At 36.2% G+C, this 14,415-nt stretch overlaps 1 protein-coding gene across 1 annotated transcript in view; it reads left to right on the plus strand.

The window, feature by feature from the left end:
• The window catches only part of Frem2 (FRAS1 related extracellular matrix 2), a 179,761-nt gene that overhangs the window by 146,912 nt on the left and 18,434 nt on the right, over positions 1-14,415 (plus strand). Inside the window, exons 12-16 of the mRNA XM_046454228.2 lie at positions 2,898-3,028; positions 5,031-5,189; positions 6,583-6,886; positions 8,939-9,070; positions 9,361-9,692. Of these exons, the coding sequence (XP_046310184.1) occupies positions 2,898-3,028; positions 5,031-5,189; positions 6,583-6,886; positions 8,939-9,070; positions 9,361-9,692 (1,058 nt within the window). The remainder of the gene's footprint in view (positions 1-2,897; positions 3,029-5,030; positions 5,190-6,582; positions 6,887-8,938; positions 9,071-9,360; positions 9,693-14,415) is intronic.

Below are 14,415 nucleotides of genomic sequence, written 5' to 3' on the forward strand. Positions count from 1 at the left end.
TTTCTTTTGATTTGCGGGATGTATGTAGTAGGACTTGGGGAAATTTTGAGTAGAAGACCTAGGTGATCTATTTGGTATCTAACTTTTCCCTGATTTTATCTCCATCTAATGATCAGACATTAAATAATAATTTTCCTGTAAATTTCCTGTTGGTCATGATGAGAGTCTGTTTTAGAGAACACCCACAATAAAAATCTAAAGCTAGAAAATTTTGTGCTAACAGAGGACAGCGAAAGGGACCCTGAGTTCTCTGGGATGTAAGAGTCTCTTTGGGTCCATTCCACCTTTCTCTTTCTGAAAATTATTGGATCATTTTATTACTTACTTTTATGAATAGCTAAAACAAATTGATTTCTCTGTCCCTCTGTTTCTTCCTCCTAACCCCCCACCCCACCCCATCCCCGCTTCTAATTTATTTACTGACAGACTAAACATTAGACTTACATCCAAAATTAGGCTTATGAATTATTTGGAGTTTTGCTTATCCACCATGTTTATATTTTTCTACCTCTCACTACCAGTAATCAGTTTTTGACCATCCTAGCACTTCAGGCATTCATATGGATTTTCTAATTCACTAACAAAATTTAGAAAGTGATGGATGGGTGTTAACTGAATCAATAACAAAGTTAATGAAGTCATAGAAAAAAATACCATCTTCTACAAAGGGGTTTGTATTTTTTTTAAATGTATGGTGAACATTAGATAAGCCACTGTAGAACTTCAAAGTTATCCCCATATCATTCTCAATATAATTGAAATAAATCCCCTAGAATGCAAAAGAAGATAAAACAAAACTGATTAGCTACTGAATTGTAAAAATCTAAAGTCAGTCTTTTCTATGATGAGCAGATTTTACACAAAGGAAATGTCTTCTAAAAATTAATGGTATGACCTTTCATAGAAAGATTTTCTAAGAATTAAAGGTATTCTTTTGTCTAAAACAGGAGCAAAATTATAACTATGTAATGGACTGATAAATGAATTCAGAGAAAAGTTAAATAATATTAAATCAACCTGTGGCTTTTGCCCCATAAAAGTTAACATGCTGTTTATAATAAAAGTTAAAGGGACTTTTTTTTCCTGAAACATCCTTTAATTTCTCTTCTTGTGGCTTAAGTCAAGATCAGTCTAATGCAAATAAGCAGATAACAGAAAGGCTGAAAATTTTTGTGCACTGAAAATTTAGTAACAGATTCAGAAAAGTGTATCTGAGAAGCTTTGATTGTCACCCAGCCAGTGTACAATCAGAAAACAACAATTTAAATATTCAAAACAAGTTCTTTGTTTTAATTTCTTGTAAGAAGTGCTTTGGTTTATGTAACTCAGAGAGTTATAAAAACCTGAATGAACAGAAGGCAGGACAAACAGTGGAAATGGATAAATATATATATATATATGAAGGGAAAATGGAATGATTGAAATATTCTCGAACCAGAAAGTACATTCCTTATTGAGAAAATCCTGTTCCATCATAACCACCAAACTATCCTGGTGCAGAAAGGGGAAAAAGAACTCAAAAATCCATAGTTTCTTTGGAAAGTCCTGGATTTTTAAGTGTCACAAAATAAAATTTTTTATTGTCACATCACACAGGTCTAACTAAGAAAATTATCTTATAACCTCATGTTGTATACATTAAAAATGCAATAAAATTTATTTTAAAAAAATAAAGTTAAAAACAAATAAGTGAGCCAGAATTAATTCTCATCCCCTGGAACAAGAACCATAAATTCTCTCAGGGTCTAAGAAGCCTGGGACTGATGGGTTGAAGAACATGCTAGGGTTATGGGGCAAGGGCATGGGGGATGCCATCTCTAGAAACAGAGCTAACTGTAAAGAGGTCTGACTCACAAATGCGATTTTAAAGAAAACAGTTTTCTTTGTCATTGATAATAAAAGAATTGAAGTAGAAAAAAAATATTCTAGAGTTGCATTTTTTTTCCTGCCGGACTCTAAATTTATAACAACTGATACAATTTATAACTGATAGATTTATAAATTTATAATTGACGGGATTCTGATACAGTAACATCAGAAAGCAACTCTTATCTCCTCTAATTTGAATGATTATGCTTTATACTCTTTATATTTTTTCTTCTAAACCAGTTTCTTGAAAGATTTTTTTAAAAGCCAACAAAATTGTGTATTCAAGTTTAACATATGGCCAATGGCACAATAATGAGTTCAATAAAATCCAATGATATGAAAATTTTTAAATTTGTAAAGAAACAGTTAAAAAAAGGATTCTGATAATTGGATTTGACTTTCATAATAATAAAGCAATTCTCTTTAGTGAGAAGGAAAAGGGTGAGGGAAAAAGTCACTAACATTTATCTGTAGTAACTTTTCTAGGTTTCAAAAAAAAAGAAATATTTTTGAAATATAATTTTATATTACATTTGAAAACTCAATTTTTTATCCAGCTTGTCTACATACATGTAAAGTAAATATTACTGACACACCATTATACCCTTGATGCTATTGGTTTAGGAATTCTGGGAAATGAGAGGTGAGTTTGTCTGATTATGTCCCAGTATAAGAACTATTAATTGCACCATAACTCAGCATTATTTTTCAAATTGTAAATCAACAAATCAATTTAGAAGAAATATACAATTAGGACTTCCTTTTGTGTAGAGAAGTGGGGATTAGGGTAGATTAAAGTAGGACAGAACAGAATATATTAAAGTACAATATAAAAAATAAGTGATGTTTGTTAATCTTGTGCTTTGGCACCTATATGTACGTGTGCGCGCACACACACACACACACACAAATTTACTGGATCACAAGGTAAAGTGTATTTTTCATTGTATATCACAGTCAAAAAGACTTGTTTAAAAATTTTCTTACTCATATTCAAAAATTTTAAATCTGTAATTTTGCATTTGTAGAAATTGAGTTTAAGGAAGGAGAAACCCAGCACATTGTTGAAATAGAAGTAATCTTCGATGGGGTGAGAGAGATGAGAGAGGCCTTCACTGTTCACTTAAAACCTGATGAAAATATGATAGCAGAGACCCAGGTGAGTAATTTGATGTTTATAACTCATGGCCAACAAACACACTGAAGAAATCAAATAGTGTACAATAAACTAATGAGACTTTGTACAAGCCTTACATGAAAGGGACATACATAATCCTTTTTCCCCTCTGAAATAAATTTTGTTCTGATTAGATCATAACCAGGGAATTCTCTCAGTTTTTGACAAATCATGTTTATAGAAATTTCAGGCATGGAGTCACTGAGCCCCATATCATACCCTGTACCATTACCATGTCACTCAGTAGTGACTGAACGTGGAAAAGTGAGAAACAGCATCATCTTGGTACAAAGATGAGATATTAATTCAGCACTATAACTCATTAAAGCATACATTCTAGCCCACAAAACAGTTGACTAACCATTAAAATTCCCACCTATTTCTCCTAGTTGGATTAGAATTTGATGCTCAGAGTTTCATGTCCAAAATGTTACAGTCCTAAAACTGGTTTTGTACACTCATGTAATTTATATTGTATCATCAGCCAGATGTCCTCAAGTCCACTGTAATTTCCACAGAATTCTGACTTCTACATTGAAAATAATTTTTTAAATTACATGTCATTTTAGGAACAGATCTATTTTAATAAAATCTAGGCTTAAACTCACTCGATTGCTTTTATTATTTATTTCCTCATTACTATGAAGTCAAATTGGAGAAAATTGAGAAAAATATTTTTTAAAACCTTTTATCGTTTTATCATTTTTATTGCTTGGAGGTGTTTCTGCTACATTGTGTTACTCTTTTTCAAGTCATATTTTTTATAATATTTTTCTTGTAATCAAGAAGTTTGGATGAAAAATCTTAATCAAACTTTTTTTTATGTCTTTACACGTAAAATGAATCTTTATTATTATTTTTATGGATTAGTGAAAGAAATAGAGATTCACTAAAATCACTTCCAGTTATAAAAGCTTCTCTTAAAAGTACATAAACAATCCCTGGAGCTGAGACTGTAGCTCAGTGGTAAAGCACTTGCCTTGCATGTGTGAAGCACTGGGTTCAATCCTCAGCACCACATAAAAATAAATATATTGTGTGTCCATCTACAACTAAAAAAAAAAAAGGTACATAGACAATCCTTGATTTATAATGATTCAACTTAACAATTTTTTGAATTTACAATGTTGTAAAACTGTTATGCATTCAGTAGTTTCATACTTCAAATTTAGACTTTTGCCTTTTCCCAAGTGATCAGGAACAGCTTGAGTCTCTGCAGTGCACTTTGCTGCTAAACTATGATGCTCACCAGGTCACGTGGGTTAGATATATTTCTGTTTTGCAATGGCTCTGTGGGATGTAAATGTTCTATAAGCCACAGAGCATCTATTCATATAAGGTTAGGTTTAAGAACTTGACACTGGAAGTTATTTGGGAGTCAGAGCATTGATAGCAAGATGTTTCTGTCACCTTGCCCAGTGCAGATGCGCTCAGATTCCGCATGTATGGAACTCACCTTCCCTTTGGGCTTCTGTCTCCTCTCTGGGCTTCAGGAAATGCCTTCTGGCCTTTGTTGATTTAGATTTTTACTTCTAACTGGTATCCACTTCATCATGTCCTACACTATCCCATGACCTTGAGGGTTTCCCTTCACTCAGGGTGTCTGCAGCTTTCCTCCTACTGTCAAATAATTGATTTCTTAGAACTTTCACTTTCCAACCCCAGGACAGATTTAGCACTATCATCACAATAGAAGGGAAAAAGAACTTGGACCCCAAATACTTCAGGGACCACTGATCAACCTCTGGATTTACTGCCCCAAGAACAAGTGTCCCCCACAGGAGCCAAAAGACAAGAGACAGGTGTCAGGGCCCCATGCCACTAACTACCCAGTTCTATCACTCTGCAGGGGGTGTGGCTCCAGTGTTCTCATCAACATGATCCTACGAGTTTGCCCAGCATCATGAGTATTGCCCTGAATAGTAGAAGCACCAAAAGTTTCACCTAATATTTCACTAATCAAACTATTATCTTTTCCTTCTAGGTGACCAAGGCCATTGTGTATATAGAAGAAATGAACAGCATGGCAGATGTCACTTTTCCTTCTGTCCCTCAAATTGTGTCCTTGCTGATGTATGACGACACTGCCAAAGCTAAGGAGAGTGTAGGACCTGTGTCCGGCTATCCCATCATCTGCGTCACAGTAAGAAGTTGACAAAATCAAGTGAAATTATAATTAATCAAAATAATTATACACTTTAATCATTATTATCATAAGTAAAAGTGGGAAAATATTCCAAGGTTTAAACTTTGACCTTTAAAGAAGAAAAGACAACATCCATTAAATGAAGCTCCAATTTTTCTTCCTTTATCTGATGTATACATCAAGTTAACTGATGTATACATCAAGTAGGAGCCCAGAGTATGTCACTAATAGAAAAACAGGTAAACCATGAACTTGACACACAATCCCTTAAAAAAAAAAAAAGGAAAAGATGGGTGGGGTGTAGCCAGTGGTAGAGTACTCACCTAGCATGCATGAGGCCTGAGTTCAATCCCTAGCGCTTCAGGAAAAAAAAAGAAGAAGAAGAAGAAAAAGAATAAGACAGTAGCTCTAATAGAAGATGTGATTATTATCATAGGAATGATGCAAATTAGGAAGTAGAGTTGCAGCTGCATATATTAAGGAAGATTTAGGATGGTCAGGTAGAATTTCAAGAAAGATCATTCAAAAGTAAGTGATCAAAACACATACTACAGCCAGAGGAAGAACAGAATAAATGGCCTGTCATCATTACTTTTTTTTATTTGCCTTCCCTGGACTCTAAATTATAAACTCCTTATGAGCAAAAACTGTGACTTGCTTTTTTTTATTATTATCACAACAGCCCTGTTGTAACAACCCACATTTAATAGGTAGGCAATAAATGCTTATTGTATTAAGAAAGCATTCATAACCATTTGGTGCCAAATTATAAAGGTTCTACATGAACTTCACTGGTTGGATAGCAGGGAGCTCTTTCATGGAAGGACCTCATGATTGGAGGGGAGATGTTGGAGAGTTAGCAGGGCAGTAATGTGTCACTTGACTGGAAAGAAAGAACTGAATTAGATGAGGAGGTGGTGGTGGGAATGGAAAGGAAGAAACCAATGTAAGAGTCATGGCAAAAGAAGAATAATAAGACTCTCTAATCCACTGGACATGGCAGGAAGGAAGGGAGCCACCTACCAACAGCAGATTAACGGTCCTCAGTCACCTGCAGGACAGATGGACTTCAGCACCTTTTCTATGGAGTTGGGGGGTGGGGGGAGATAAGGATAATTTGACCACTCTGAGGGTTCCAGATGATATGATTGGATACTTTACATGTATCCGCTTACAGGTGGAAAAGTCCCATATGCCATTTGAAATCAAGGTTAACAGTTCATAAACGCTATCATGACCGGGAATAGAAATTTGGAAGTGACATGCACAGCATATGGAAGTGGGGGTGGGGGTGGGGAGCACTGAAAACACTAGGATTGAGAGGACTTGAAAGGAATGATGTCCACATCGTTGTGTACTGTGGTCCTGATGCAAATATTTGTTTTCATAGGCTTGCAACCCCAAATATTCAGACTACGATAAAACGGGCTCTATTTGTGCAAGTGAGAACATCAACGACACTCTGACCCACTACCGATGGCTGATTAGCGCTCCTGCTGGCCCTGATGGTGTGACCAGCCCCATGAGAGAAGTGGACTTTGATACCTTTTTTACATCATCCAAGATGATCACCTTAGACTCCATATACTTTCAGCCTGGCTCTCGGGTGCAGTGTGTGGCTCGTGCTGTGAACGCCAACGGGAATGAAGGCCTGGAGCTGACGAGCCCTATCGTTACCATTGCCAGGGAAGAAGGTGAGGCATTGGTGTTTCACATGAAGATCACCGGAACATGGTGGAATGTTACATATGTCTAATACATGATTATTAACTTTTCCAAATGTCCAGTGTGTTCCATACTACTCTACTTCCAAATGAAAATCTACTTTTTATAAAAATATGCATCAGAAAAAGTTATTTGTCCTTCATTTTGTGAGCAATTTTGGGTGATGTAAGAAAAGAAGGCAAGATCCTAGTCCTCCAGGAGTCCATAGGAATGTTGAGGACACAGATAAATTTGAGTCTGGATAAAATAAAACACTGTAATGCAAATACAGGAGTGATTAGTTCTGCCCTGGGTGGATCAGGAAAGCCTCCTCATGGAGGAAAAGTTTAAAATGAATTTTGGAAACAGAAGTGATGACTTCTAGAAGCATGAAAGAACATGGAATTCTAGGAGTGACCAGAAGAGAAATGGGGGAACGTATGAAAGAAGAGGAGGAAGGATCGAGACACAGCAGGATGGGATGCAAGGGCCATGTCTAAACTGGGGGTTTCTGTGTCATACAAGGAGCTCAGCCAGTTGTTGGATGAATAGGAGTTTTCTGGGAACAGGAAGATAAAGATAGTCCAGGTGGAGAGTTGTGTGCGCAGGCTCATACATTTTTATTACAAGAGAGGTTGTGTTTGGAGCTAGAGCTAAGAATGCATTAGGGATAGAGAGTAGGATATGGCTGGAGAACACTGGAAAGACAGAAAATCCACTTTATTAACTAATTCCTCACTTTGCACAAGAACTTTTAAGTTAGATTTTGTTTATTTTATTTTTGGTGCTGGGAATCAAAACCAAGGCCTCACGCATGCCAGATAAGCCCTCTACCACTGAGCTACAACCCCAGCTCTAAATCAGATTTTTTAAGTTATATGTATATGATTCAATTTCTAAAATTTCTATTTACATACAGCATTCAGAAGCACATTTTAGGGTTGGGAATGTAAGCCAGTGGTAGTGTGCTTGCTTAGTATGGGTGTGATCCCAAGCACCCCGTTTGCCCCCGCACACACATACTACAAGTACCTTTGCTGATAAACAAAAGTAATATATGCCAGAGTACCACTTTTTACCTTTATATATTCAGGATCAAATATTTTGTTGATGTGATATCACTTATAATTCACATTCTCTTCTAAATGGATTATGATGTATGATTTTCAAATTTCTCTTAAAATTGAACTATTCTTTGGTTCAAAAAAAAAATTAAACAGTACCTTAAAATTAGTGTCCTCATTAAGAAAATAGAAAGCCCAGATTCTGGGGCCTACCTCTGATTTTACCACTATTCTAATAAACGCCTATTTATTTTCTCTGTTATGTACAAACAGAAAAGAAGTTGTATATTTCCCAGTTTTCTTGAAATTAAAATCCAGCATCTTGGTCTCACATGCTAACAAATAACATAAAAAGAGAAAAACCCTGCGGTATATATAATTTGCTCTCTGATTTTAAGGAGATGTTAGTTTTTGTTTTTAAAATTAAAACATTTTTTAGAGTCTAGGATGTTGCTCGGTGTTCAAGCACCTGCCTAGCAAGGATGAAACTCTGGGTTCCATCCTAGGCATTGGATGGAAAAAAAAAAAAGAGCACATTTTTAGTTTTATTCACTAGGAAATTATGTCTACTTTATAACTAATCATTAGGATATTATTCTAGGGTAAAACTCAAATTTGCTTTATTTAAATATGCTTTTTTCCTACTGGCTTTCAATCATTTTTTACTATCTCTGTTTGTACAATATATTTAAAATTATTTTTGGAATATGTTCATGATCTAAAATGGCGCATATTAAGTCATGTTGAATAACAGCTGCTTTTTCTCAAACCTTTTGAAGTCTCTAAAATGTAAAGAGGCCACTCAGCTGTGTGCTGTGATGATCTCTCACCTGGTAGTGTTCAGCTTCCTTGGAATGCATATTCTTAACTAGTAGTCCCTAGGAAATTGTGAAGTATGTAGAAAAATAATAGCATTTATTTAAAAATATTTTTTAGATATTATCTTCTTTCAGCATAAATGTGTTTGGTTTCCTCCAGGTCTTTGTCAACCCCGTGTGCCTGGAGTAGTGGGGGCTGAACCATTCTCAGCTAAATTGCGCTACACGGGCCCCGAGGACCCGGACTACTCAAACCTTATCAAGCTCACAGTCACCATGCCACACATAGACGGTAGGTGACTTGGGTAAGCGAGCCCCATGGGAGAGTTTTGGGCTCCTCATTATCTGGTTTATTTGATTTAACCTCCTAAATAACAAAGCTTAAAAAAGTGTTCAGTTTGCAACTTGAGCCTCAAATCCTTTTGTGACTTTCTGGACTTCTTTCCTCCCGGCTTTGAAAAGTCAGACAATTTCAGCACTCTTTAGAATTAAATAAATTTAACACATTTCCAAAAATCCAATAAATTTAACACAGTTCCAAACACAAGAAGACAAAACTCTGCTTCCTACGCTCCCTTGTAGGCATGCTCCCCGTGATCTCCACCAGAGAGCTCTCCAACTTCGAGCTGACCCTCAGCCCCGACGGCACCAGAGTTGGGAACCACAAGTGCTCCAACCTCCTGGACTACACTGAGGTGAAGACCCACCATGGCTTCCTGACGGATGCCATGAAAAATCCAGAAGTCATTGGAGAGACATATCCTTACCAGTACAGCTCACCTCTCAGAGGAAATGGCACCTTACGTTTCTACCGGAACCTCAACCTAGAGGCCTGTTTGTGGGAGTTTGTCAGCTACTATGACATGTCAGAGCTCCTTGCTGACTGCGGAGGCACCATTGGAACCGATGGACAGGTACAGATTTCTAACTTCTGAGCTTCCATCACTGCATAAACCAGCCAGTTTGTTCTGTTAATAGAATTTTTTTTTTTAGCTAAATCTTAACTCCAGTCTTAATAATGGAGGTCATTAGTTACAAGTGGGACCAGATAATTGACAAGGATGACATGAAAACCCATGCCTATTTCTGGAACATTGTGTCAAAATGCATGTATTTCTTTCCTTCTTTTCTTAATTTGTTCTAGTTAGTTATACCTGACAGTAGAATGCACTTTGATACATCATATATAATAGAGTATAATTTCTCATTCTTCTGATTGTATATGATGTAGAATCATACCGATCATATAGTTATATATATGCACAGGGTAATAATGTCTGATTCATTCCACTATCCTTCTTACCCCCATACCCCTTCTCCTCTACCTAATCTAAAGTAACTTATTCTTCCCTGGCACTCTCTCCTTATTGTGTATTAGCATCTGCATATCATAGAAAACATTTGGCCTTCAGTTTTTTTGGATTGGCTTATTTCACTTAGCATGATATTCTCCAGCTCCATCCATTTAGCAGCAAATGCCATAATTTCATTCTTCTTTAAGGCTGAGTAGTATTTCATCATGTGGTATTTTGTGTGTGTGTGTATGTGTGTGTGTGCCTATGTGTGTACATGGAAGAGTTTATATCTCACATTTTCTTTATCCATTTATCTGTTGAAGTTCACCTAGGTTAAATAAGTGCTCAGTTTGCAACTTGGTTCCATAGTTTATCTATTGTGAGTTGAGCTGCTATAAACATCAATGTTGGCTGCATCATGGCAATATGCTAATTTTAAGTCATTTGGGTATATTTTTAAATAAGAGACAGCATTAGTTTTGTATGGGAAGAACACTGTGTAACCATTGCCTGAAATTGCATACAACTCTGATATTTAAAAATCAAATACTGACCTCTCTTAAAGTATACATTGTCATATCTGGTATATATGTATAGATGCCTACAAAACTGTATCATACATCATCTAAAATGAGGATTTACAATCCCAAGTATAAGTCCAGTTTTTATCCCTCCTTACTATCTTTTCCTTTTCCCCTTCTTTCTCTTCCTCTTCCCCTTGTTTCTTTCCCCTCTCTTTTCTTTCTAATTGTCTCCCCTTTTTCTCTATTTTATGTCTCCATCACTAATAGTCAAAGTCATTTTCATTAAACATTTTTGTTGTTTCTCCACTACAATTAACAATTTCTCTTCATTTGTGCATAAAATACACACTTGCACACAAAGTCCTCTTCCCACCACCATCATCAAAAAAAATGTTAAAATGACAAGGAAAAGTCAGTTTGGGTGTGTGGTCTTTTAATCCCAGCCATTTGAGAAGCTGAGGCAGGAGGATACCAAGTTCAAAGTCAGCCTGGGAAATCTGGGAGACCTTGTAGCAAGATAAAAACAAAAGAAGGGTTACGGTGGTAACTCTGTGGAAGAGCACTTACCTAGCATTCAGGAGGGCCTGGGTTTGATCCCCAATACTTAAAAAAAATCATAAGAAAGCAAGGTCTCCATTGGGGTTATAATAGAAAATCTAAATCTGTTGAGTATAGATTAAGATTGTGATGCATATTTAAACTGAAAGCAATGCTCTGTCTTACTTGAACTGAATAAAGAGTTATAAAAGTAGGTCTGTGCATTAAAGTAGTGAGGGGTATGCAGAATATAACATATCTTTCAAGATTTAGCCAAGATGAGGCTCAATTCCTAATGGAATCGATAGTACCTAAATTCCTTTGGGCTTCATTCCTAAGGTGTTAAAATATAAAGCGAGTAGTAGAAAAAGAAAAGTCAGTGATAACTCACTATCAGTTTAATCCCATGGCAAAGCTGTGGGACTTGACAAGCTCAGCTGGTGTTGATGTTGACTTGAGCAGCCACATGTGATGTCTGGAGCCTTTGAACTCAGGGTCGTGAGACTTCATCTTAACAGCTTCCTTTAAAAGCAGTAACTTGGTAACTTGCACAAATAAGGGAAAACGCCTAATAAAAACACCAACATAAAGTCAACCTGAAATAGTGGTACAAAACCTGGATACTGGGATCAATCTAATGGAGACCCAAACTTGGTTCTAATATATTCTTCCCATGTTTTCTTGGGCAAGTTACTTAAGCCCTCATAAATGACAGCTCTTCATTTCCTTCTTCCCCAACCTGTCTTTGTCACCTGAAAAAAAAAAAAAAAGTAAAGAAAAAATATCCTATCCCCAGAATAAAAACAAAGGTTCATTTTACTAACTCTATCTCAAAAAGTTTCCTTTGTAGATCAAATCTCTCTAGTTCCTTTAGCTCTTCCTCACAGAGCCTATTTTTAAATCCATTATTGAATCACTCTGCTTTCTTTTCTGATTGCTCTGTTCTCAGGAAATTGGTCAAGTCATGGAATGTTTTCTGTCTTCTCCATAAAATGGCAACATTGTCTTGTCTTTTGTATAAGTGACTCAGCCAGTCTCTTCTACTTAAAGCCTTGCACTTATCCTGCCTAAGCTTTATTACTTTGTGTCTGTATAGTTCTCCAATGTGTCAAGGTCATTTTGAATGCAGAGCTTGCCCTGTAAGTGTTCATCGTCAGAACACATCAGACTATACAAAATGCTCACCTAAACTGACTCTTCTTTCCTTGGTTCTTAAATTCCAATTCCTCTATTGAATTCTTTAAGTTTAAAACATTTTTTTTTCTTCTCATGACCTCTACTGACCAGAAGAGTCATTGCTTTGCTTCTGTAGTTAAGCCACCTGGCAACTATAGATTTCAGTTACATTCCACCAGATCAAAAGGCATATGTGACATAATACTTAGGAAAAAGAAAAAGCATGGTATGAGAATTGTGACAGCACCCAGTTCTGAACTAATTTGTTTTACCTTCTGCAGTAGATAACCAGCTTGTATAAGTTCCTTTTGAAGGGATTCTTCTATTGTAGGCATTTTTGAAAATAAATTTAATAGCATACACCATGATGATCAACATCATAGAGATGAACAGATTATGTGTAACTCATTGAGATTTCAGGGCCTTGTTATGAAATTATAAAATGATCAGTTTAATCTAACTAGAAAAACAAGCTCCTAAAACATGTGGCTATGGGCTGAAGCATAGAAATGCACAACCCACCTGCCCCTACTTTCTTCCTTGGGCTTTGACTTGTATTTCTCCACTATCAATATCCATTGATATTCTCCCACATTGTCCCTACAACACACATACATATTGCTTGCATATAGGTAAAGGAGTAGAAAATAAAAATTAAAGTAGAAAAAAGCTAACCTGCTGAGATATTTTCTTACTTTTCCTCGATTAGATTTTGGGTTCTAGAGAAGAAAATGAAATATCTAATAATAGTATTATCAATTAAAAATGATAATAATCATAATAGCTGACATATATTTAATATTTACTATGAATCTACCATTCGTTTAAATACTTTGTATATTTTCACTCATGCTAATCTCACAACAACCCTTTGAGATGAGTACTATTTTTGTCCCCTCCTTACAGATAAGATGCTGAAGCAGAGAGAATTTCAATAACTTGCTCAAGTTCATGTAGCTAGTAAGTCTAGGCTCGTAACCACATCATAATGCTTATCTGGGTATTTAACTGAGTGAGTGTGAAGAATGGATATGGTCACAGATGCGGTTTCAAGGAAGCCAAATGAATGTTTCCCTTTGTTCTTGATACAAGAATGCTGCCCATTAGCAATCATGAAAATATGCACCAGGTTATGTTCACACCCACTGTTGATAAAATGGAGCAAACCCACATCCCAACAGTAGTGATCCTCTAAGGGCAAACATCTCAATTTTAAATGCAGACATATTTCATGTGATGGCACCTGAAGAAAAAAAAAAAGTGCAGAGAATAGATTCTACTTTAGAATTTCATGAAAGTCTTCCAACCTCTCACATTTCTGCATTTTGAATGTGAAAATAGGCAAAAATAAATTAGAGCTCTCAGTGTGCATGATGTGTGCTTTTGAGTAGCTTCATTTCAAGTCGTTGTATCAGCCTCCCTGTAAGCTACACAAGCAGGTATATTTGTCCTCTGCAGAGCCACAGAGACGTGGCCAAGCACCTAGCAGACATTACTTCCCTTTCTAGTCCTTTCTTAGACTTGGCATTTTATTTATTTATTTATTTTAGAGAGAGAGAGAGAGAGAGAGAATTTTTTAATATTTATTTTTTAGTTTTAGGTAGACACAACATCTTTATTTTATTTTTTTATGTGGTGCTGAGGATGAAACCCAGCGCCCCACACATGCCAGGCTAGAGCGCTACCGCTACAGCCACATCCCCAGCCCAGACTTGGCATTTTAGATTAAGGTAATCACTGTGCAAACAACTTTTATTAACCTGTAATTGCTTCTGCCAGAAGCTATGAGATGGGGAACTGATTTTTTTCTTTATGTGTTCTTAGTAGCTAGAGCTAGCACCATGAAATATTGCCAAGTTCTTGCCTCTGTGTCTGTGATTAGAGATCTGTTTCTGACAGATTCTAAAAGCGTTTTCTGCCTTCATCAACCACCCAGTTTAGATTATTTATCATATAAAGAGGAGTTACCAAAGTGAAGGAATCACCTGGAAAATCCAGGATAGTTATCTGTTAACTGCAATGAAGTTCGACTTTTTTACATAGTCTGACTACAATGATCTGCTGCTGCTATTAAGATTTTATCAGCTTTGGCCATCTTATTCATT

Source organism: Marmota monax, unplaced genomic scaffold (genome assembly GCF_021218885.2).
Source record: "Marmota monax isolate L192 unplaced genomic scaffold, Marmota_monax_Labrador192_F-V1.1 WCK01_AAM20220418_F8-fsc00011, whole genome shotgun sequence".
NCBI lineage: Eukaryota > Metazoa > Chordata > Mammalia > Rodentia > Sciuridae > Marmota > Marmota monax.